General features: G+C 41.2%; 1 protein-coding gene across 5 annotated transcripts in view; it reads left to right on the top strand.

Moving 5' to 3' along the window:
• Positions 1-22,614, top strand: part of VPS41 (VPS41 subunit of HOPS complex) — a 120,461-nt gene that overhangs the window by 78,033 nt on the left and 19,814 nt on the right. For all 5 annotated transcript variants that reach the window (XM_068201591.1, XM_068201607.1, XM_068201600.1 and 2 more), the window contains 9 exons: positions 1,626-1,741; positions 3,152-3,208; positions 5,413-5,474; positions 6,325-6,406; positions 18,306-18,398; positions 18,897-19,024; positions 19,938-20,082; positions 21,355-21,396; positions 21,504-21,554. In XM_068201591.1, the coding sequence (XP_068057692.1) occupies positions 1,626-1,741; positions 3,152-3,208; positions 5,413-5,474; positions 6,325-6,406; positions 18,306-18,398; positions 18,897-19,024; positions 19,938-20,082; positions 21,355-21,396; positions 21,504-21,554 (776 nt within the window). The remainder of the gene's footprint in view (positions 1-1,625; positions 1,742-3,151; positions 3,209-5,412; positions 5,475-6,324; positions 6,407-18,305; positions 18,399-18,896; positions 19,025-19,937; positions 20,083-21,354; positions 21,397-21,503; positions 21,555-22,614) is intronic.

Genomic DNA, 22,614 nt, shown 5'->3' with positions numbered 1-22,614 from the left:
ATTTTTTGTCATCTCCATGAATAGCTGTAACTGCTTATGACACTGAAGGGCAAAGTGGAAATCCACAAGAACCAATCATATGAAAGAAAACAAATGTGTGTATTTAAACATCATGATTTTTTATGCCATCTATTAGGTCAGACCTACTGGAGAAGGCAGAAGTATATCCACCTCATTTAATGTCCAGTATTTTTGAAGGCAATATCTTTGAAGGAGATTTATTCAACATCTGATCCATAGGAGCTCTTTTTACACAAAGGGCTTCAGGAATAATGAAACTAGTGGCACAATGTCTGGAAAAGATGCTTTAGAGGGAAAGATTGAATAAGTATCATTTCAACCATACGATGTACATGGGTCACCTTAAAGGGGGCCCACTGATATTTAGCTTCCCTGTACTGACAAAGCTGCCAGTTTTATTACAAACCTCAAATGGTTAAATGGAATTAATTGGAACTGGATTTTGGCAAGCTCCACGTAGAGGATAGGTGTATGTAACAGGAAAGGACATTAAGCCCTGGCATAATATATGCCATCTTTTAAATATGGGATAGTATTCTGATCTATACGTTGTAGCTCAGAAAAATGCATGGCAAAGCTGATGGAGAATTCCTTGGTGAAGATTATGTAGCCTGTGTTATACAGAAGCATTTCTTCTGGCTTTTAAAATACATTAATCTGAATTTTAAGTATCTCCTCTGGCAGCATGCTTCAAATCATAGGCTTGGCAAACCTCTTTGTGTACATCTATGCCCTTAAGCCACTAGAAATATAGTACATCTCCTCCTGACCTCAAAAACATCAATGCTGGTATCAGTAGAATTGGGGTTTCTTTATAGATCTTCCAAAGCAGAACATTGATGTCCACAGCTGTACTTTTATGCTTTATGAATATTCTAGTTTACCTGAAAAATCTAAATGTTTTGTGTGGTTTTAAGACAAGCATTATTTTATGAATTGCTTATCACTTCAGGAGTGTATTTGTATGTGTTTATAGAAACTGATCTGGACAGTGAGTGGTTTTCTGTTCTGTACCTACAAAGTATTCGTGTTTCTTCATGGTTCTGTCTAATGATAACTATTCAGAGCAGTCATCTTCTGCATTTGATTTGACCTTTTAGTACTTTTTTCTTTGAGCTTACTCAAAAATAAAGGCTTATGGCATAAGAAAATGCAATATACATATAGCCTTAACTCGCAGCATTGTAAATGCATTGCTGTAATGATGTACTGTGTCCCCAGGGGTTATGGCATCTATCATTTATGCTTTTGATGGCCTTGACCTTGATGGGAAGAATAAGTTTATTGCAGGCTGTGTAGTGTAATAGTCCTCTAAAAGTATAATAATGGGTTCTGAACCATCATAAAGTTTACACATATTGGATGAATCAGAACTTGCAATAAGTAGTTGTGTTTTTTTGAAATATATTTTGCCATTTAAACCAGTTTTAATTTATTGGAGAATACAGCATCCAAACTAGTGTGTCCTGCAGGAGTAGCCTTGCTGTCTTCCTTGCATCTCCTCTTTGTAAATTCCCCTCAAGGGTATGCTAAAAATCAGAACTTAACTTAAAGAAAATATAATAATAATAATAATAATAATAAAACTGTGTATGCATTTGCAGAGTATTCGGAGGGTGAATCACTTTTTTATATCATCAGCCCAAGAGATGTGGTTGTGGCCAAAGAGCGGGACCAAGATGATCACATTGACTGGCTTCTTGAAAAGAAGAAATATGAAGTAATTTTTACATCATTCTTTCCTTCAGACTTTCCTTGCTTGGAAATTGGAGTAGGATGATGGACTTTGCTAGGTCATTTGGATTGGACTGTTTCTTTTCCTATAGTCATTGACTAAATGCTTGTAAAGGATGGGAGTTAACTATACATTACTCCATCTCTTACATAGTCTCACTACTGAAACAGCTAATTAGAATTTCACCAAGTGAGGTAGCTGAATTAGATGCTGAAAATACTGCTCTCATCATCAGTTATGAAATGTATTAGCTGACACTGAAAATTATTAAAGGTGGGTTTTGGCTTTGGAACGGCAGAAGAGTTAATTAATGAGCTGTGCTTTTAACAGTAAAATACTATGGGCTTAAACTGTAGCTGCACATGCTGAAAGTATTGTTGCTCACAATAAAGCTGATCCAATATTAAAAGACAAGGGTATACAGCTCTCTTGGGAAAAGAACAGCTCACCATTTGGTTGCGTAAATATTGGTGTTTGAGTATGTATATCTAAACACCTAAAACAATAACTTCTGTCATACCATATGAACATGCACACAGTGGTCTGAATTCTAATATCCTGCATTTATTGACTTAGAACATTTGTTATGATGCATAAAGTTAACTTGCAAATTCTAATTTATGTTTGTTGTATGACCATAATAAGAAAAAAAATGTGGAAAAGCCATTCAGCATGTATTGCTTTTGCTAATATAATAATGATATTTCTCATGCAGGTTTGTTTAAATCCTTGTGGATGCTTTTGCATTGGAATAGCAAACTTGTATGATGAGTGCAGTTTTGCAATATATGTAAATCACAGCATTTGATCCCTGAAGACACCAGTAATTTGCATTTGACAGCTCTGTGTGTGCCTTTATGAAAGCCATTCAAGTTAGTAGACAGGCCTGTTACAATATATCTTAAAGGTTTCATTTTTTATTTGTAAAAGTGCCAACTTTTTTTCTATACATTTGAAAATAATAGAAGAAGTAGAAGAACAGCAAATGACACTTAAATATAAATCATTCTGACTGAAGAAGACATTTGGGCTGGGCAACTGGAAGGTAGCCTTCCCCCATTTGTCCCTTTTCCTGTTGATTTTTTCACAGGTTTTGGTAGTGAAGTGGTCTCTTTTGAAAATGATCAAATGTGATTGCATTGTGTGTTTTGTTGTGATTTGATCTTAATATAATAATGTGGAGTGAACCCAGATGGAAACAAGAGTAGTTTGCTCTTTGCTTGACTGCTTTTGTTTGAGTATGAATTCAAAGCTGTTCATCCAACCATGGAATTAAAAATTCTAGTGTTTCCAACACCCCACTCTGAAAAACAGTTGATTTATACAGTTCTAGAGCTTTCTGCATTGAAAGTTTGTGCATTTGTCTGGTATCTCTTTTCTCCTTTTTGAATACAGGAAGCTTTGATGGCAGCTGAGATCAGTCAGAAAACCATAAAAAAGCACAAGATTTTGGTAAGTCTCAAAATTTCTATTCAAAATAAAATATCTTCTTTCTTTTAGAATGGTGTAAGATGCAACAAATATAGTCCCTGTTTTTTATAACACCAGGCAATAACTGTTAGGCATACTCTAACTGGCATCCAATTTCTTGGTTTCAGCTGCAGAACAGGTGTGTTAGTCCATGAAACATGAAAGGGTCTGGATTTTAGGAAGGTGCTATTGGCATTGAAAGAAAGATAATTCCATTTCTCTGACTCTGATGGGGGGTTTTATTTGCTTTCACTTTTGTATTAAATTCACTGTTGTTTGAAGTAACACACAGTATTTCACTATTAGAGATTGCAGGCAGCAGTGACAAATTTCATTTTAACTTGTACCTTGTACATGTGACAGGACTGTGTAAAAAGTTTGAGATGCTCCTTTTCTCACATACCGTTATTTCCCATGTTTATAGTCCCTTTCACAGAGCAACAAAGGGTATCAGTGTTTAAAACAAAAGGGGGAATGGTGTAATAGACACAAAAGTGTCACTAATTTTAGCTTTTGTTTGTTTGCTTTTGTTTAAATTCACTAATACTGATGCTGCTTTAAATTGTAATCTGTACAAAGTGTTCAAGATGTGTTTAATTTTTTGGCCAGATTACTGGTGTTATAAGCATGCTGTATATCAGTATGTCTTAAAAACTTTTATTCTTGTGTAGTTCAGAAGTTGAATCAAGATTTAAATGGCATGCCATTACCTATCACAGAGTTTGCATTTAACAAAGCTACTCTGTGACCCTTGCAAAAGATGTAAAGAATTGTTAAAGGGGGTCATGGCAATGCATTAGGAGGAAAAAAAGAAACCCAAATGGACAAACACCAAACTAAAAATCCCCATAGCTTTTCTTTTGCTTTGCAGAAATTTGCTCTGCAATAAATTAATAAATACAGTGAAATACAAGCAGTTTTTTAGAGTTTGGTCTCTAAAGCAAAAGCCAACAGAATGTGTTGAGGAAACAAAATGTTGACATCAAGCCCTAAGTGAAGGATTAGTGGTGAAACAGCTCATGCTCTCACTGCCTAGTGACACCACACTCAGGATACCTGACGAGACTGGTAAACTTGGGGATTTTTTAGATGGAAGTAATTATCACTGCTCCTCTGCACCTCTTGAGCAGAGCACAGAGATCCTAAACAACCAGATCTACATCTATTTTCCTTATACATCTTCTCTGCTCACTGGGAAGCTAGTCCACAGGAGAATGAAGATTTCTTTCAGCCTCTTTCTTGAGAATGCTGAAATTGAAAATACGAAGGTGGTTCCTATAGCATAATGAAATCCTAAAATCTTGTGTATGTGCATTTGTTTTCTAACTTTGTAGAACATTGACCAGTTGAAGTTGTTGCATACCCCTGTTCATATTCTGCTATATGGTCAATACTGTCCTTGATATTGATCAAAGAAATGTTGTGTCTCAGAAGATGCAAATGTTTAATTTTTTTTAAGAAACAAGGACTTCTTTTTCATTGTACAGCTTTGGTTTTTTTCTTTTCTCCTCTTTTTTTTTTCTTCCTAGAAACAATGTGCTTTTTTTAGTGATGTGATTCTTAAGTTATGCAATGAGTACACTGGGTTATGTCAAAACGGACATGAGTGTTGAGATTACATTAGGAGGCTCATGCCAAAATTTTAATTTATATTAAATGCATACTAGAAACATTTTACAACTGACCTGTGAGATGAACTTTGGAAATTTGGGGAAATTTGGTATGTAATAACTAATAATCTTGCTAAGTTCTCAGTAATTCCTGTACTTTATTGAGCAGCATTAAGATTTATATTCTCAACCAACTTTTTGCCCTCCTCTGCAAACTGTGTTGACAAAGAGCATGTCTTATACAATGACTGCTGGTTTTCTTTTTGAACTAATTCAAGCACAGCAAGATCAGCTATACAGTTCAAACAATCCTTAATAATTAGAGGTGGTAGTCTTCTCAGCATCAGTGAGGTTATGAGAATTATTTAAAAGAGCACATTTAGTTGAACCTGTGAGCAGTCTATGCAAGTATTTTGTATTGACTGTTCTGTGGGCCCTGCTTGTAAAGAAGAATCCGAGGAGGCACTTAGAGCCTTGAATTTCCAGCTATATGCACTACTGTTGCAGTAGTTCTTGTGGTAGTCCGGTAGTTCACTTCCAAACTTTTATAACTAACTCTGTTTTTATTCCCTCTAGGACATTGGCTTAGCCTATATAAATCACCTGATGGAGAAAGGAGAGTATGACCTGGCTGCTCGGTAACCTAGTATTAAAGATCTTCTTTGCTGGCTGAAGTGTGTCTGTGTGGGGAAAAAGCAAAAATAAATTATTGATTCTGAAGTATTTGCAGATGTTGATTTTCTGTGTGTTCTGGAATTTCTGAAGTTTCAAAACGTAGAGGTGCTTTGCAGTGCCATATATTTTTTTTGCCTGCAGTGACCTAAAAGTTGCTGCAAATTTTAACTGGAATTGAGGCATATATTTTTGAAAGTAAGCCTTGATTTTTCAAAGTCACACTAGATTTTCAAAACTAAGATCTTCTTTGGATCTTGATAAACTCAGTTTATCAGTGTGTCATTGCACATAAGACCATCAGAAAATAATTTGTTTTGCATAGGTATAAACAAAAATGTCAAATATGGGAATCTAAAGTAAGGATTAGAAATTACCCGAGGTTTTTGTTTTCATGTACATATAAGCGTAAGCATATCTTTTAAAGTGTTCCATTTTTCTCAGCTGAGATATAAAGACTTCACTCATAAAGCTGACCAAGAGGGTGGCATATTTGCCTATGGTGTGTGGATTTCAACTAGATTGGAAGCTCCCTTCCAATCCAAACCATGCCATGATTCTTTGAAAGCTAATATGACCCTAAAATTAATGGTGAATACATAATAAGCAGTTAGTCCTCTTGGATGCAACAAAATTTTAAGGTTTGAAAGGAGGAGAACCTGGCATACTCTACTTAAAGTGGTAGTTGCCAAAATAAGTCACTTTTACAAGTGTCATGATAAGGAGAAGAAGAAAGGAATCCTTCTAATAAGGCTGTCACATTTGTATTACTTTCTGTACCTACTTTTGTTCTCATCTCCTTTGTTTTCCTTCCAGAAAGTGCCAGAAGACCCTTGGCAAAAACACAGAACTCTGGGAATTTGAAGTTTACAAGTTTAAAGAAATAGGTCAGCTTAAAGTAAGTTAATTTCTGTGTCTGCACTCAAGTAATTTGTATGTTGTACTTACTGTTTGTATTGACCAAGTATCTAAAGCATCACATTTAATGGTCTTGTTCTGGTATTGCTGCCCCAAATCTCTGTTTGTTTCTAGACAGCTGTCTTTCCAATTGATGTGTAAATGACTTAAAACAAGATTGGAGGCATAGTGCTACATATTTAACTTGTTGGCAGTCTCCAACATGAAAGACCCACCCCCAAAGCTTTTACTTGCTAAGATGCTCACAGTTAAATACATCTTTCCCATTTACTTTTCATCCATTTCCAATAGGTCCTAAAAATACTACCTCACGTATTAAGGAAAATACACTATGTGGGTGCCAGTCATTCTGGCAAATCCAGGTCCATTGCAACAGTTACACAACTTTAGGTGTCAAAGAATTGCAAAGCAGCAATGAAGACCTATGCTGTATGCTAGAAATGGTGATGAGAAAGAGGAACAGTCTGCGCTGCCTGGTGTTTTCCCTAGTCACAAGCCAGATACTACAACAGTACACATTTAATGTGAGAGTCTCAGTTAATAAATTGCACAGGACATAAAGCCTAGTACTGTCACTGCTAAACCAATTGAAAACTTTATGCACATTCCCCTTGGTAACATGTGTACATTTACTTCTGTATTTTATGTCTTCCTATTCAAACTCAATGAGCCAAAAAGGACATACTATTAAGATCTCACAGCATGCAGTCCCTTGCTGGTTTTCAGCTATTTAATTCTGTTCAAAGACCTGCAGGAACGTTGTTGTGTTGTCGGACCTCACCCCCTGGTTGGGGTGGCCGGGAAAGCTGGAGGTCATCTGGCTAATTGGCTTCTCACCACCGCTCTCCAGGGACGCCAGGTGTAGGAACTCACCCCTGGTTGGGGTGAGCCAAAAAGGTGGAAAAGTCTCTCCTCCAACCCATGTCTCCAAAGAAAGACTCAGTAGTCTTATGTTGTCTGGTCTCAAGGTAGTTTATTGTATGTTATCTAAAAGATTTTCTCCCTGAGCTGCTGCGGTCCATTCAGCAGTCGGGCAAAGGCACACTCCGGCGCCCAGGGGGCTGGTGCCTTCTTTTATATCATACATTACGTATTAGATGTTTATAGTTTTTCCCCAATGCCCATCACCTATATTGAATAGTGACTTTCTACTCTAAACCAATCTGTGAGTGCCAACATCACCAAGAACATGGAGGTTAGGAAGAAGAAGGAAAAAGGACAGGGCCCGCCCAAGTCCCTCCATCTTAGAACTTCTGACCCCCATGTACAAAACTCAGACCCCTCTGTACAAGGCCTAAAACACCCCTGTACAGCACTCAAAAACTCTTCCTCTCACTTTGTGACTACTTCTACTACAATATCTAAACTTTTGTGATTTCTTGTTCTTCCTGCAAAGTTGGTAAATTGTTCCATGGATCAGGTTCAAAGCCACAGGGGTCTGTGGCTGCATTCCAGGGTCTCAGATGCTTCTGACCTGGGCCCGGAACATCCAAGAGTGTCCAAGGGACATTCTGTGTTCCGACATCTCCCCCTCCTGTTTGCACCAAGAAAACTTGCTTTGCTACTTTGTCCATGGCTTGCTGAATGCATAAAAAAATGCATGGCAAAACAAGCAGAAGAACTAGAAATCCTATCAGAATATAAAATGCTATTTTCAAAAGCTCCCTCCACAATGGTGAGAGACTAAAAAGGTTGATGAAATCATCCCACCAGGATCCTGTAACTTTTTGCAATTTGCTGATGCTGTTTTGCATTCGTTTTGTGTTTTCATGGATAGATTTCGAGTGATCGGACAAGTTCATGCAACACATTCCCTCAAATTCTTCACACCCGTGCCCATGTGACAGCAGCATATAATCAATTGCCACCCTTTCTGAAGTGTTGCTTGCCTTGCACTGTCGATGTCTGTTAACATGTCACTCAGTGTAGAGGAAATGGCATGAGTATGTTTGTTCAACCAACACGCCATGTGGTCCAATTGTGTCAAGGCCCAATGCTGCTTGGCGTGAGAAAATTGCTACTGCAATTCTCCAAGCCTTGTTCCAAGTATAAACTTCATCATCACAATTTGGACTGTATTGTTCAATGGATCTGATTTCTCTGTGTGCCTGTTCCCTCAAATTTTTTCAAATTGGGTGTTATCAATGAGAGTTCTCCAATGCTGCATGGACTGCCCTTGATTTTTGCAGGGATAGCAGGCCAGATTCTGTCCCCACAAATCAAGAACATACCTTTTGGTAAAATGGCTGGACTTTGGAGGGATGGTTTGCTCATCATCTTGGTATAATTGCACCAGGATGATTCATTTCTATAAAAAGAGCTGGTTTGGAGTGACATCTATTGTGTGGTTATCTGTCTCTGTCACTCTCAATGGATCAAACATGATGCAGAACTTCATTCTTGTTGACGCAAAGATGTCCAATTCCTGAGGTTCAAAATGAGTCACAGGAAGGAACTGTGTCCAAACATGCCATCCTTCCACAGGATCTGAAAAGGTCTTCAGAACCTTTGGAGGGATATTTTTTTGGAATTGGCCATTCCTTCACCGGCACACCTACCAGACATGTTGAGAATGGTTTCCCCAGTGTTGAATGGGTCAGACAAATGCTGTCCAGACCCGCTGCCTTTGCCAAAGTCTCCCACACATTTCCCTTTGGTTGTCTCATGGGAAAATCTGTCCTATTGCTCAAGGCAACAGGAAAGAGAATGAAGCACATGAACACTATCTGAAACCCCATGCCCATGTCCTCACTCCCCGTGAGAGACCTTGCAGTGCAGGAACACCCGAATGACACTTGAGTCCCAAGAAAAACCCCAAGTCTCTGAGTTGTCAATTGTTGTCTGGTGAGATGTCCACAGTGTTGTCGTCTGCTTTCGTCTGTGTGCTTGTCTCTTTGTTTCTTGGATCCACGTTCGCTTGCGTCTGCATCCGATGAGGTTTCATGTGCCTTGCTGACACCCACTTCGGTCCTCACCCTGTGAAGACACAAATAAAACCCTTGCCCCAAGTGATTAATGTAAATGGGCTTTCGATTTGTCCTGTCTCTGGATTTCGGATCAAAACTAAAGAATTCTAGAGAGAACTAGAGAGAACCCCCTAGTTTTGATTGTGTGCTGTTTGTGAAGTGTCTGACAGTTGGCGGAGTGAACTCTGAGATAGAGCCATTTAAAGATTCTGATGTGTATAACAAAGTGTTTGTGTTCTCTGCTCTCTAAGATTGTTCTCATGCATGATAGATATTATTATAAAATGTCATTGTCTGTGTGCTTTAAAAGTGATCCCTCTGAATGTTTGCAAGAGCTTCCCTGACACACTTGTCAATTCGCTCTTCCAACCACTCCTCCATGAGGGATGCAACATGCTGTGGTGTCCCCACCTTGCTGCATGCCTCTATCATGTCTGCCAAAGTGGCTTGGTGCGGCATCATGCTGATGATTTGCCTGCGTTCCGGATTGGCATTGGAAAACGCAAGGCTTTTGACCAAATCTGGTTTCGCCCTCTCGTCTGCCACCTGTTGTTCCACTGCTTGGGAAAGACGATCCACGAATGAGGAGAATGGTTCCAAAAGACCCTGCTTGATCTCCGTGTAAATGCTGTCCTGGACTCCCGCTGGAGCATTCTGTAGAATTGCTCTCCGTGCCGCTTATTTGATGTCGCTGAGCACGTTCCATGGAAGTCTCACTGCTTGTTGAATCGGGTCGTCTTCGGGAGGATCACCAGCAAGCTGCACCATGGTGAGGTTCGCATTTGGTCCACCCTGGTATCTGGCTCTCAGCTTCTCCAGGGATCTCCTCCATGCCTTTTGCCACATGAGAGCTTGGGCATCTGTAAGAACTGATGTAGCGAGATATTTAAGATCATAGGGTGTTAAATCGTACATACCAAAAATGCTCTTCAACATCTGCTTGAAGTACGGTGATGACAACCCATTGTCTCGGATGGCCTTGGCTAGGTCCTTATTCGCGCCACGGTCCAGGTGTCCCCACCTCGGGATTTGGCCCTGAGCGTCGTAGCTCACTGGCATCATGATGTTTCCCTAGCCCTGCAACAAACCTTTCTCCTTTTCCAATTCCGCTCAGATGTCCTGCCAATCTATTTTTACATTCGGTAAATCTGGAAATCCGATGGGTACTTGCCTGTACAATGAAGACATCTGTTGTGACTGCCGCCTTAGTGCAGCAGAACTCACCGACATCCACGGCATCTGTGGCATCTGTAAAGATGAAGGCTGAGTGCTTGCGGATGAGGATGAAGCATCTGCTGTGGAGGAAAACACGACTGTCCTGCATTATTTGAAGAACTTGCGGAAAATGAGCCAACAGCTCTGGATGCGACCCCAAGGTTGTGCCCAAGTACCATAAAGGAAACTTGACAACCCCTTTTGATACTGAAATTGACTCTCCCTGACTTGAAGGTTTGGCAGACCTTGATCCTAGAATTGTCCAGATTGGAACACCCTCTGAAGCGGTGATATGTACAGTATCATCCTGTTGCTGCGCCTCGGCAGGAGTGTCCTGAGTCCCATGCCGTTCTGGAATCAGCGGAGGTTCCTGCTGTTGTGAAGATGTGGTTCTCTTCTTCTTCATCCTAGACTTATCTTTCTATGAGACTGGAAAAAGGTGCTGCAATGTTACAGTCCCACCATTGGGTGGCAATGCCTCATGACCGGCTGAGGTCGGCATTGCAAAAGGCTGTAACGTCTGCTCTTCTGTTTGTATCTCTAACAAATCTCTGAGTATCTCTTCTAATGATTGATTCACATTTGCAAATCCTGCAGTCTGGGATCTCGACTCTTGCTGTAACAATTGTTTTAACTCTGCTATCTCTAAAACTGACTGCGATTGGTTGTGGGCTGGCTGTGTGTGTCTCAGTTGCCGTGGGAACGGGGGGGCGGTGCCCTGGCAGATGTTTGCACCCTGGACACGCCCCACCTCTGTGCGTCATCACGGGGATGTGGACGCTCCCGTCCCGCTCCTGACTGCGCCTCCCGCCTACTGGCCCCGGCACAGCCGCGGTTTCGGAAGTGTCCCTGTCCTCCCTGAATCTGACGTCGCCACCTTCCCGATCCCACTCCGGCTCTGATGTTTCCGCCCCGCTCTGCCCCTCCTAGGGACAAGCCTTTCCTGACTGTGTGCCTGCGCCCACAATGCGAGCACGTAGTTTCCGCCCCGTTTCCGTCCATGCCGCATCTGCAACGTGAAGTGCCCATCCCCGCCCCAGCTTCTGGGTTTCGCTTCACCGTCGTGGGCATGCGCGTTGCCAGCACCGAGAGACGAGCATTTGCTGTGGTTCTCCGCTCTGTCTCGGTCGGCTGCCTGGCCAGCGCCGCCGCTGCGATCTGGGAGCCCTCCCCCTGTGCCTGCCGGGCGGCCGCCTCAGCAGCTGTGTGGGTTCTCGCCATGGCGCGCGTCACGGTCCCCTCAGGACGTACAACCGCCGCGCTCGCGCCCCCCGTTTCCTCCGCGGTTCCCTTCGCCCTCACGGTGCCCCCCGCTCCCACCGGCGCCACGGGCTGCTGTAAGCTGTCCGCCGCTGCTGCCGCGAGAGAAGACTGCGCCTCCTCCCTGGGCTCTGCACTCCCTGCATCCTCCCCCGCCGCTGCCGCTTCAGCCTGTTCCGCTGTAAGCGTGGTTCCTGGCTGATCTACGGTCGACTGAGGGGATTTTACGTCGGAGGACCCTAGAGATTCTGGGGGCTCAGGGGAATCTGAGGAACTGTGGGAACCCGGGGATTCCGGGCATGATAGAAAATTTTCCCCTTGTTTTTCCCCAGGATGCAATCCTGCTTCCCTGGGTCTGTGGTGAAGAGAGCTGCCCCATGCTGCTGGCTAGGCAGTTCTTCCCCTGGCGCTCCTCCAGGAGTTTGAGCTGTCTGCTGTAAAATGACAGACCCCTTGCCGCGTTGAGAAACTGATTCTAACATTATTCTTGCTGATGGTAAAAGCTTCGTGGCGATCTTATTTCTTTTGCTGTTGACCTGTTGCCAAAAGGTTGACTCAAACAAGAGGTTTGTCTCTGTGTGCGGATAATTACAGCGCACCCACAGCAGCAGTACTCTCAGCTCTCTTGGAGCCATTTCCACAGGATGTGTGGATACCACCCCCTGTAGGGCTGAAAAAATTTGGACCTGCTCCTGGGAGTATGCCCCCACCATGTTCTTAATTCAGACTGTTCTCACCAAAAGCTGAGTCAGCACGAGGTCAGTCCGGAGATGTTCCTGGTCATCGTCCAGCAGGTGACAGGCGGGAGATATCAGGCGCGCGCTTCTGGTTTTTCTCTTCTCCAGGCTGCTCTCGAGATGATTTGTCTTGGTGAAGGTCAGGGTGTTTTGTCTTGAGCTCTCCGCTCCCTCTCTGTTTGGAGCCTTTTCCCCGAGTGGAGGTTGGAGGTGTCTAATAAATTAGCTTCTTTTCAGAGCCCGCCAGGAATGCCAGTTGAGGGAACGTTGTTGTGTTGTCGGACCTCACCCCTTGGTTGGGGTGGCCGGGAAAGCTGGAGGTTGTCTGGCTAATTGGCTTCTCACCACCGCTCTCCAGGGACGCCAGGTGTAGGAACTCACCCCTGGTTGGGGTGAGCCAAAAAGGTGGAAAAGTCTCTCCTCCAACCCATGTCTCCAAAGAAAGACTCAGTAGTCTTATGTTGTCTGGTCTCAAGGTAGTTTATTGTATGTTATCTAAAAGATTTTCTCCCTGAGCTGCTGCGGTCCATTCAGCAGTCGGGCAAAGGCACACTCCGGCGCCCAGGGGGCTGGTGCCTTCTTTTATATCATACATTACGTATTAGATGTTTATAGTTTTTCCCCAATGCCCATCACCTATATTGAATAGTGACTTTCTACTCTAAACCAATCTGTGAGTGCCAACATCACCAAGAACATGGAGGTTAGGAAGAAGAAGGAAAAAGGACAGGGCCCGCCCAAGTCCCTCCATCTTAGAACTTCTGACCCCCATGTACAAAACTCAGACCCCTCTGTACAAGGCCTAAAACCCCCCTGTACAGCACTCAAAAACTCTTCCTCTCACTTTGTGACTACGTCTACTACAATATCTAAACTTTTGTGATTTCTTGTTCTTCCTGCAAAGTTGGTAAATTGTTCTATGGATCAGGTTCAAAGCCACAGGGGTCTGTGGCTGCATTCCAGGGTCTCAGATGCTTCTGACCTGGGCCCGGAACATCCAAGAGTGTCCAAGGGACATTCTGTGTTCCGACAAAGACCAAAAGTGCTTCAGCATTAGAATTTCAGAAATGTCTGTCTTCGATTTCAGGGCCACTCCAGTGCAAAAACAGCCTTGCCTTTAGTATGACATCTTTGTGGTTTGGTGCACTCTTTACTACTTTGGAAGATGAAATCCTATGTTTCTGTTTCTTTATTTCAGTCCAATAAAGGACTTTAATGCAGTTACAGGTGAATTGTTCATACACTGCTTCTTCTTTTCGGTTCATTTTGGTTTTTAGCTGCAGATGTCTGGAAGGGATGTTTGTCTTGTCTGCACTTAAATCATCCAGCAGACTGTCAAATATAAAAATATCTGCAGGTTTGTTGCAAAAACATCTCTGCTCAATTACCACCTTTCTAAACAGTTGGCCATTTTTAGCCTTTAGAATATCTTTTTTCTTCTGAGAGCTTAGGCCTAGGAACTCTCAGAAATACATGAGATGCAGTCCATTACATTATTCAGCTTCAAGTTGCAGTTCTAGAAAATGCCTGCCTTATTTCACTATTTCAATTGCATATAACTTTTCCCAGATTTCTAAAGATGTCTGAGTATCATAAAGGATAAACTAAATTAAGCCAGATCTGAATGAAGGGGTTCTTGTAATGCTTGGGATCACTTGTGTAGAATTTTTACCTATTTACATGACTAGCAGATAATAAACAGCATATTGTAACTGGCCTATAATGGCTTTCAGCCCTGATGAGGACACTGTTTGAGATGTGAAAATTCTGTGAGAATTTGAGATGTGGAGATTCTGAAAAATTCTGTTTATTTCAAAACAGAATTGTCTTGGACGAATTTGCACTGCTTATAAGTTGTTGTCTGAAATCTGATGTTTCAAATCTAGCATAATTTGCCAATAACTGAGGTGACAGTAAACTAAAGGCTTGAAATTTCCTTCCTGTGCAGTAGTGATACCCCAGTGTCAGATTCTATGAGGTGAATTTTGTTTGTTTGTGATTTTAGGGGGTTTTTGAGTGCTCTGTATTAAGCCGTCCTGTTTGACTACCAAAGGTTGCATTTTGATATCTTGATGTCTCTCGTCTTCAGTGAATGTCCTCTATGAAACCTAGTTGTGTCAGTTTCAAGATTCTAGAGCCTTGCAGTGATCTGTTCCTCTCCTGCTCCAGTAGTGGTGGCTTGAGGGAGTTATGTGCTTGTGTTGCCTTTTGCCCAACCTGGAAATGAAACTTGACATAATTTTAGTAAGGAGGTAATATAAAAGAGAATCTTTATTTGAAGGCCTTCAGGAGCAGTTATGGAAAGATGTCCACAAAAGCCCACCCCTGAAGGGATGAGTACATGTTTATAGGTTTTAGGAAATGAGCATAATTGATAAAAAGCACCAATTAGGACAAGTGGTGATGCAATTCCCCCCCAGGTCAAGCTTCTTCTCTGGAGCCCCTCCTTTCAGCACTAGTTGTACTTTGTCCATGAGAATGTATCTCGAAGAGTTGTTCTTGGCCTTGGTTCCCAGGAAGAACCAAGAGGGCCTTGCACTTCCTGGGACTTGGAGCTCTGGAATTTGTTTTGTCTTTTTGCTTAAGGAAAGACCATGGAAAAATACTGGGAAAACTAATCAATAATACAGTAGGTGACAGAGTTACAAATATATGTGTGAAGAATACAGAGAACATATAAAAGAAAAAAAGGCAAAACCCAAATGGCATCACTTGTTCTCAAGTCACTTCAGTATAAAATCTAATGTCTCAGCTCAAGCAGCTGAGGAAAGTAGATGGGTTCAAAGGAAGGTTTCATACTCTGTGAGTGCTGGCTGTTGTGACATGAGAGATATGCTCCATTCTGTTTGCTGTGACAAACAGTGACATTCAGCAATGGTGCAGGATGATCAGCTAGCAGCAGCAGTACTTTAACCAAAATATTGGATGGAAGACATTTGAAAGACTTCACCTGTAGTGGGCATAGCACAGAGCAGCACTATCCTGACAGGCTGTTTCATCTCTTAGATATCCTTTGAGGAATAAATAATTGTTGTTCTGGCTTATTGGTGAGATGGTTTAGGCTCTCTCATGTCAACTTTTATATGGGTTTTCTTGTGTATACCTCATCCTTACATTTATTGATGAAAAGTCTGAAAGCAAATCTTGAAAAGAAACAAAGGAAGAAAATATTTCTCTGTATAGTATCCCTTTTTTATTTTAAGTCACTTTACCACATAGTTCAAGAACTGGTACAAAGGCAGTCTGATTCACAAGCTTTTTTGTCTGACCTTGCTCCCTAACTGCAGCTTAAAAATAAAATAGGAAGAGTTTGTAACCTCCAGCATGGGTCACCTTTGTTTCAAGGCTTAAAAATAACTTGAATGCTTCTTGCATGCTTCTTGTATGCTTTCCTGAGCATGGTGGTTAAACTGCAGGAGGTAGCTGTGTGTTTTCTTCAAAGCAATGGGACATGGGGCAGGAGACATTTCCTTCATAAAGCAGCCTGACTTACACACAACAAGGAAACTACACCTCTCCAGAGCTTGCTGTGTGGCCAAACTGCAGCCAAGAGTTGCACCAGTCTGTTGGGGGAGGTTGTTGATTTAGGAGGTTGCAGGAAGGTAGAAAGTGGGAGTGAAAACAGCCATTGGAGATTGTCTTCTGCCTTTGAGTCTCCCATTAATGTCCAGCTTGCTTTCTTTATGGTCAAAAGAGACTTTTTATGAAGGGGTCAGGAATATGATACTCCAGAGCAGCCATCAAGACTGTACCCTGAGTTAACTGATAAATCCTGTGACAGCTGGTGGGAGCTGATGTTGGCAGCACTACATTTCTAAAACTGGCCAAGTCCAAACAGCACAGTGAGAGGTCTAAAATGTAGTGAGATGTTTTTTCTCCTGCTTTGTTCAAGCAACTTCAGTAATAAAATACTATTGTACCATGCACCAATAGTGGGCAACAGGCAACATCTCTGAGTGTTTGGAAGAATTTCACTGGTGTTGATCCCTCAGTTACAAACCCTACAATCCCCAGATAGCTGGTAGCAGTGGGATTTATTTTGGCAGGTGGAAATAATCTTGGCCTCTAGTCGCATGGAATAGTAGTGCTAATTAGATGCTGTGCTGAAATTCCAGGGTATGAACTGATTTATTCTGGCAGCTTCTCATCTCTTGCTTGCTGGAATGCAATTCCTTACACCCTTCTATACAGTAACAGATCACATGCCTTCACCTTTTTCATGGAGAGATATATTTTCAAATTAATTTTCAATTGGGTATGTAAAACTAGCCCTTCATAGAATCTGGTGACCCCAAAGTAAGTCATAATTCAAAATTACACATATATTGTGCTTGTGTGATCAGGTTCTGGTAGTGGGAGTGCTACAGTAGTGGCTTCTGTGAGAAGCTGGCAGAAGCTTCCCCCATGTCCATCAGAACCAATGCCAGCCAGCTCCAGGATGGACCTACTGCTGGCCAAGATCAAACCAATCAGGAATGATAGGAACACCCCTGTGATAACAGATTTAAAAACAAAGAAAAAAAGTTATTGCACAGTTGTAACTGTGACCAGAGAAGAACTGAGTGATAATATGAGAAAGGAGACAATTCTGCAGACACAAAGGTCAGTGGAGAAGGAGGAGGAGGAGGTGCTCCAGCCACCAGAGCTGAGATTCTTCTGCAGGCCATGGTGAAGACCATGAAGCAGCTGTGTCCCTGCAGCCCGTGCAGGACCAAGGGAATGCAGAGATCCACCTGCAGCCTGTGTAGGAGCCCATGCTGGAGCAGATTGTGCCTGAAGGACTGCATCCAATGGAAGAGTGACCCACATTGCAGCAATCATGGGGAACTGTTGCCCACGGGATGGATTTATGTTAAGGACGTTTGTGGAGAGCTGTCTCCTGTGGGAGGGACCCCATGCTGGAGAAGGGGAAGGCCTCCTCTACCTGAGCAGCAAGAGAAGCAACATGTGATGAGCTGACAATCATTCCCTGTCAGTCGGTCCCCATTCCCTGTCTTCCTGTGTTTCTGGGGTGAAGGAGGTAGAGTCCAAGAAGGAGGAATGGATGGGGCAAGGTGTTTTTAAGATTATTTCTTATTATTATTACTTCTTATCCTGCTCTGGTTTGCTTATTAATAAATTCAATTACTATCCCAAATGTGAGTCTGTTTTGCTATGATGGTATTTGGTGAGTGATCCCTCCTGGATCTTATTTTAACCCATGAACCCTTCATTATATTTTTTCTCCTCTGTCCAGTTGTGGAGGGAAGTGTGAGAGTGACTTTGTTGGGTACCTGGTGTCCAGTCAGGGTCAATCCACTACAGCACGTTTTTCAGCTAAATGAATCCTTATACCTTTTTACAAGGCCAAGACTTAACAAAATGGATTTTGAAAACATTCTTGTTTTGAGGGGTCTTTTATGGGTTTTGTTTTCTAAACGACTACTGGTCTCTTAAGGACAATGGCTGATTCTCCTAATTAGTATCTTGCCCCCTGCTCTTTCAAATGAGTTATAAAATTCCCGTGTGTATAATCCTAAAGTAAGTAACTACTGGGTGCTGCTTACACGTATGAGTTTATAAGGTTTCCAGTGATTACCAGGGGCCATGTTTTGCGTATAGCCTTGATCTTTTGTTTCACAACAATTTTTTTTTTCTATCAGTGTACCAGAATGTTACATGCCATTCACCATCTGACACTTTGTTCTGTTTGTTCCTATAGGCAATTAGTCGTTACTTGCCAAGACGAGATCCAGTTTTGAAACCTCTGATCTACGAAATGGTCCTGCATGAATTTTTGGAAAGTGACTATGAGGTACTTCAGCCTGATGTGTCCACATCAATATGTCTCATAGTTATTGCCAGCCAAATACCCTTAGCAGTGAAGAATTCTGACAGCAAATTTTCTGATGTATTCAAACAGATTATCAGTGGACAGTTCCACAATAATGACAATATTTAAAAGTTGAATTTTAATTTTAAGATAATAAATAGAATGTTCTTCAGAGCATGCAAATACTGTGATATTATTTATTAGACTGTTATTTTTAGTTTTTTTAATGTAGCATAAGTGGTTAAGGTGATGCACAAAGCCTACAGCACATGAAAGAGAGTCAGCTTCATGAATTGCAATAACATTGCCCTAAGAAGGAAAAATCTGTGTTCTGCACTGTACATGTCTGTGGGCATGTGAAAGTTCCTTAAAGGTTAAGGACAGCAGGTATCATCTCAGAGGCTTAGCTGAAGCGCTGATGTTTTGAAATGCTCCTTAGGCCATTCTTTCTATTTCTGTTACAATCTCTTATACTTTTAGGGGTTTGCAACCCTAATAAAAGAGTGGCCTGGAGATCTGTACAACAACACAATCATAGTTCAAGCTGTAGTGGATCACCTGAAGAAAGATCCACAGAACAGGACTTTGCTACAAACACTTGCAGAACTGTGAGTATAGTTTTAAATTCCTGTTACGAAAAGTACACTTAAAATAGTGTACTGCAGTTTATCCATATTTGCTCAGCTCTCTTAAAAGAAATATTCTTTGCTGCAGTCTACAGAGTGTTGGCTTTCTCTCCTCTCCACTCTGCTGATTGCACAGCTTAGCAATCCTTTACCCTTCCTTGTAATATTCACATTGAGTATGAAAGCAAATTGTAAAGCATGAGATTGGATTTCCAACTCCTTTTTCCAAAGTAAATAACTAGCATTCCTTTTCATGCTGTCAGAGGAAACCTCTTTTCTGAAGTGTGCATTTCAGAATTACCCATGTAAAAATAAAATGGTGGGGAGTTTTGCCCACTATTTAAGAAGTAGTGTATTTAGGTTTACTGCATGGATGGAAATATGTGACTGGAAAATGTGCCAAAACTAATCTGGTTCTTGGTCACTTTGTACAGGGATAAAGCTATTTGATTTTTCTCAGCCTGATCACTGTGTTATTTTCTTACTGCTTCTTTGAAGAAGGAAGAGATACTGTCTATTGCTATGTTGCAATCTGCCAGAAAATTATAAGAGAACAATGTTTTTTTAGCTCTGAAGAGTGTTCCAATTGGTTTCCAAGAATTGAAAGACTAGCATTTTGTGTGTCTTCCCCTGTGAGTTGAAAATGGAGAATGAAAATGCAGAAAACTGCAGGTCCGAACACAAATGAAGGCCAATATAAACAGAGGTGAAATTAACGTTGCTTGATGTTTATTTCCATTTACAAAAATGAATCACAGGTCTGTTTAGATATTTATAAAATCAAGTAGTATCCTAACGTTTTACATACTAGAGTATGTTTATATTTTCTCTCATAAGTGATTTTTCTGCACTTAAGTATGTAACATCACGTGTATTATAATCCTATTATTATCAGGTACACTTACGATCAGCGCTATGGCAAAGCCCTAGAAATCTACCTAACTCTGAGGCACAAAGATGTCTTCCAGTTGATCCACAAGCACAATCTCTTCAGTTCTATCAGAGACAAAATTGTTCTGCTCATGGATTTTGATTCAGAGGTATAGCGATCCTAATGATTTTATATTCACTTTCCTCTAGATACAATTTAACAGATTAAAAATAAATTATCTATAGATGATGATGAGGCAGAGAGTGTGTTTGTTGCATCTGGATACATTCTGAGACAAGTAAGATTGTTTGCCTAGATTGCAAAATAATTGACCCAAGGATTACTTTTTTCCTTTATATTTCCATTTGTGTTTCCTTTCCATTTGCATTTGTCACTCTCAGTGAAAAGAGTGTCCACATTATTTGAGGACATTGTTGTGATCCTCAAGTCACGACACTGAATGTCATTTCACACAGTGTATCAATTCACCATGTTATTCTTTCTGTATTTTGAATCAATTAATGGTATTAATAAGCCAAAGAAAGGAGATAGTGGATTTATTTAGGCATATATTAAATGTACTTGCCATTTCCCTTTCACCACAGAAAAGTAATCTGCTTCTGAAAGTTTACAAGGTTATTATCCTAAATTCCAAAAAACAGGAAGTGTTTATTCCATGCTGAGTTATATCTTCCTTCTTTCCAGCTGTCTGTTAAATCTGAGCAAATGAATTTTGGTGTAATCACTGGGAAGATAACCAAGTAGATCTCTTTTTCAGTGCAATAGTTGTTTAAGCACTGTAGCTAAAATACGGATCTCTACTGTTGGTGATCATCTTTAGTATGCCCATTCTAAACTACATGGAGAAAAAAACAGTATATATTTTTTTTTAATCCAATAGAATAAGTCATATCAGGAATGTGTGGTTTGGTATTTTTTGAAAGCGAAGCAAAAGTTTGCTTTTGAAAGAGGAAGCAGAACTTGAATCCTGGTGGCCACTTGGCTTACATGGTCTTGTCTACCTAATTAATGGCATTGGTCTGCAGGTAGTTTGGCGGAATCCAGTTGTGAGGCAGGTTGAATTGTGTGTTTCTTACATAGTCATCACCCTACAGTTCTCTTTTGAGATGGAACAAATGGTATTTCTACATCGTTTGGCAGTGGCTTTTTGTGACTGATGATGATTCAGTGGGCATACTTCACCTGCAGTGTAGGTGCACAGCATTTACTGGTATTAGTGAGGGAACTTAGGAGAAGTATTCTCGAAGAATACTCCGATGCATATGCAGGTGTCATGTAAATTGCTTTCTGAATTTCTGTTGCTGAAAAGAGTAGTTCTGTCCATCTGACACCCATCAGTGAATAAGCATAATAATAATATATAGAATGAAAGAAAATATGTGTACCTGTTACCTACTTGAGTTCTCTTTCTCTGTTGTAGAAAGCAGTAGACATGCTTTTGGATAATGAAGATAAAATTTCTGTGAGTATAACAAGTTCATGGCATGGCAGTCCAATGCTAGCTTTTACTCTGTGTCCTTTTTCCAGTCTTGTAAATGTGATGTTTATCACAGGTTTGTTTTCTTTCAGATTGACAGAGTTGTTGAAGAATTAGAAAACAGGCCTGAGTTGCAGCATGTGGTAAGTATTCCTGTATTCTGTTGATTTCAAGTTGAGCTGAGTAAAATCTTGGCGAGACATATCTTTTAAAGGTTTTTTATCTTGTCAAAGTGCACCTGACACTGAAATGTCATAAATGATCAGAGACAAAGGGGCTACTTCTGCCAATTTCCTATTTATCATGGCCATAGCATCTTCACAGTAGTTAAATGATCTTCAAATGTGTACCTGTGAGAATTTGATAACATACTACAGGCTTATTAACATCTCCTTATAGAATTGTAGGTACTTGTCTTTTCTGGTCAATTACTTCTTGCTTTTATTCTTCTTTTTCCCTTCCTAAAAATGGGATTGGTTGGTGGCTGCAGCCGTAAAATATGTTTTGCTGATCCATAGAGAAAGTGAATTCCTAGTTTTTCTGGAGCTGTAACTTCCATACACTGTCAAATTGTTCTTGTTTGTACAGAATTACAGTATCACTGTAAGGCTGTGGCTCCATACTGCTATTCCAAATGCTCCTCTTTGGTTTGAACATCCTGTCAGTGGAGTAAATAATATGTGACTGTGGACTTGGGCTGTATTAGAGAGGGAAGTTTAACTTGCTGCTGGTTACAGATAGAGCTCAGGTGTTCATCTGGTGAAGAGGTGATTTATGGGTTAGAGATCTGATTATGGAAGCAGATCTATGAAAAGTGCAGTCCACATCCCAAGAGCTTTGCAAAGGCAACTGACAGACTGTCAGTTTACAGAAGGGATGTATACAGAGGAAGGCAAGGAAGATAGTGAATGGTCTAGAGGGGAAGCCATACAAAGAGCAGCTGAGGTCACTTGGTTTTGTTCAGCCTGGAGAAGAGGAGACTGAGGGGAATCCTTGTAGCTATTTGCACCTTCACCAGGGAAGCATCAGCAGGCACTAATCTCTTCTCTGATGACCTGTGACAGGACCCAATGGAACAGCATGAAGCTGTGTCGGGGAGGTTTAGGTTAGATACTAGGAAAAGCTTTGCCCACTAGAGTGGCTGGGCACAGGAAGGCTTCCACTCCGGGGAAGTGGTCACAGCATCAAGCCTATCTGAGTTCA

This window comes from Anomalospiza imberbis, chromosome 1 (assembly GCF_031753505.1).
Source record: "Anomalospiza imberbis isolate Cuckoo-Finch-1a 21T00152 chromosome 1, ASM3175350v1, whole genome shotgun sequence".
Lineage (NCBI taxonomy): Eukaryota > Metazoa > Chordata > Aves > Passeriformes > Viduidae > Anomalospiza > Anomalospiza imberbis.
This window is presented reverse-complemented; position numbering and strand designations above follow the sequence as displayed.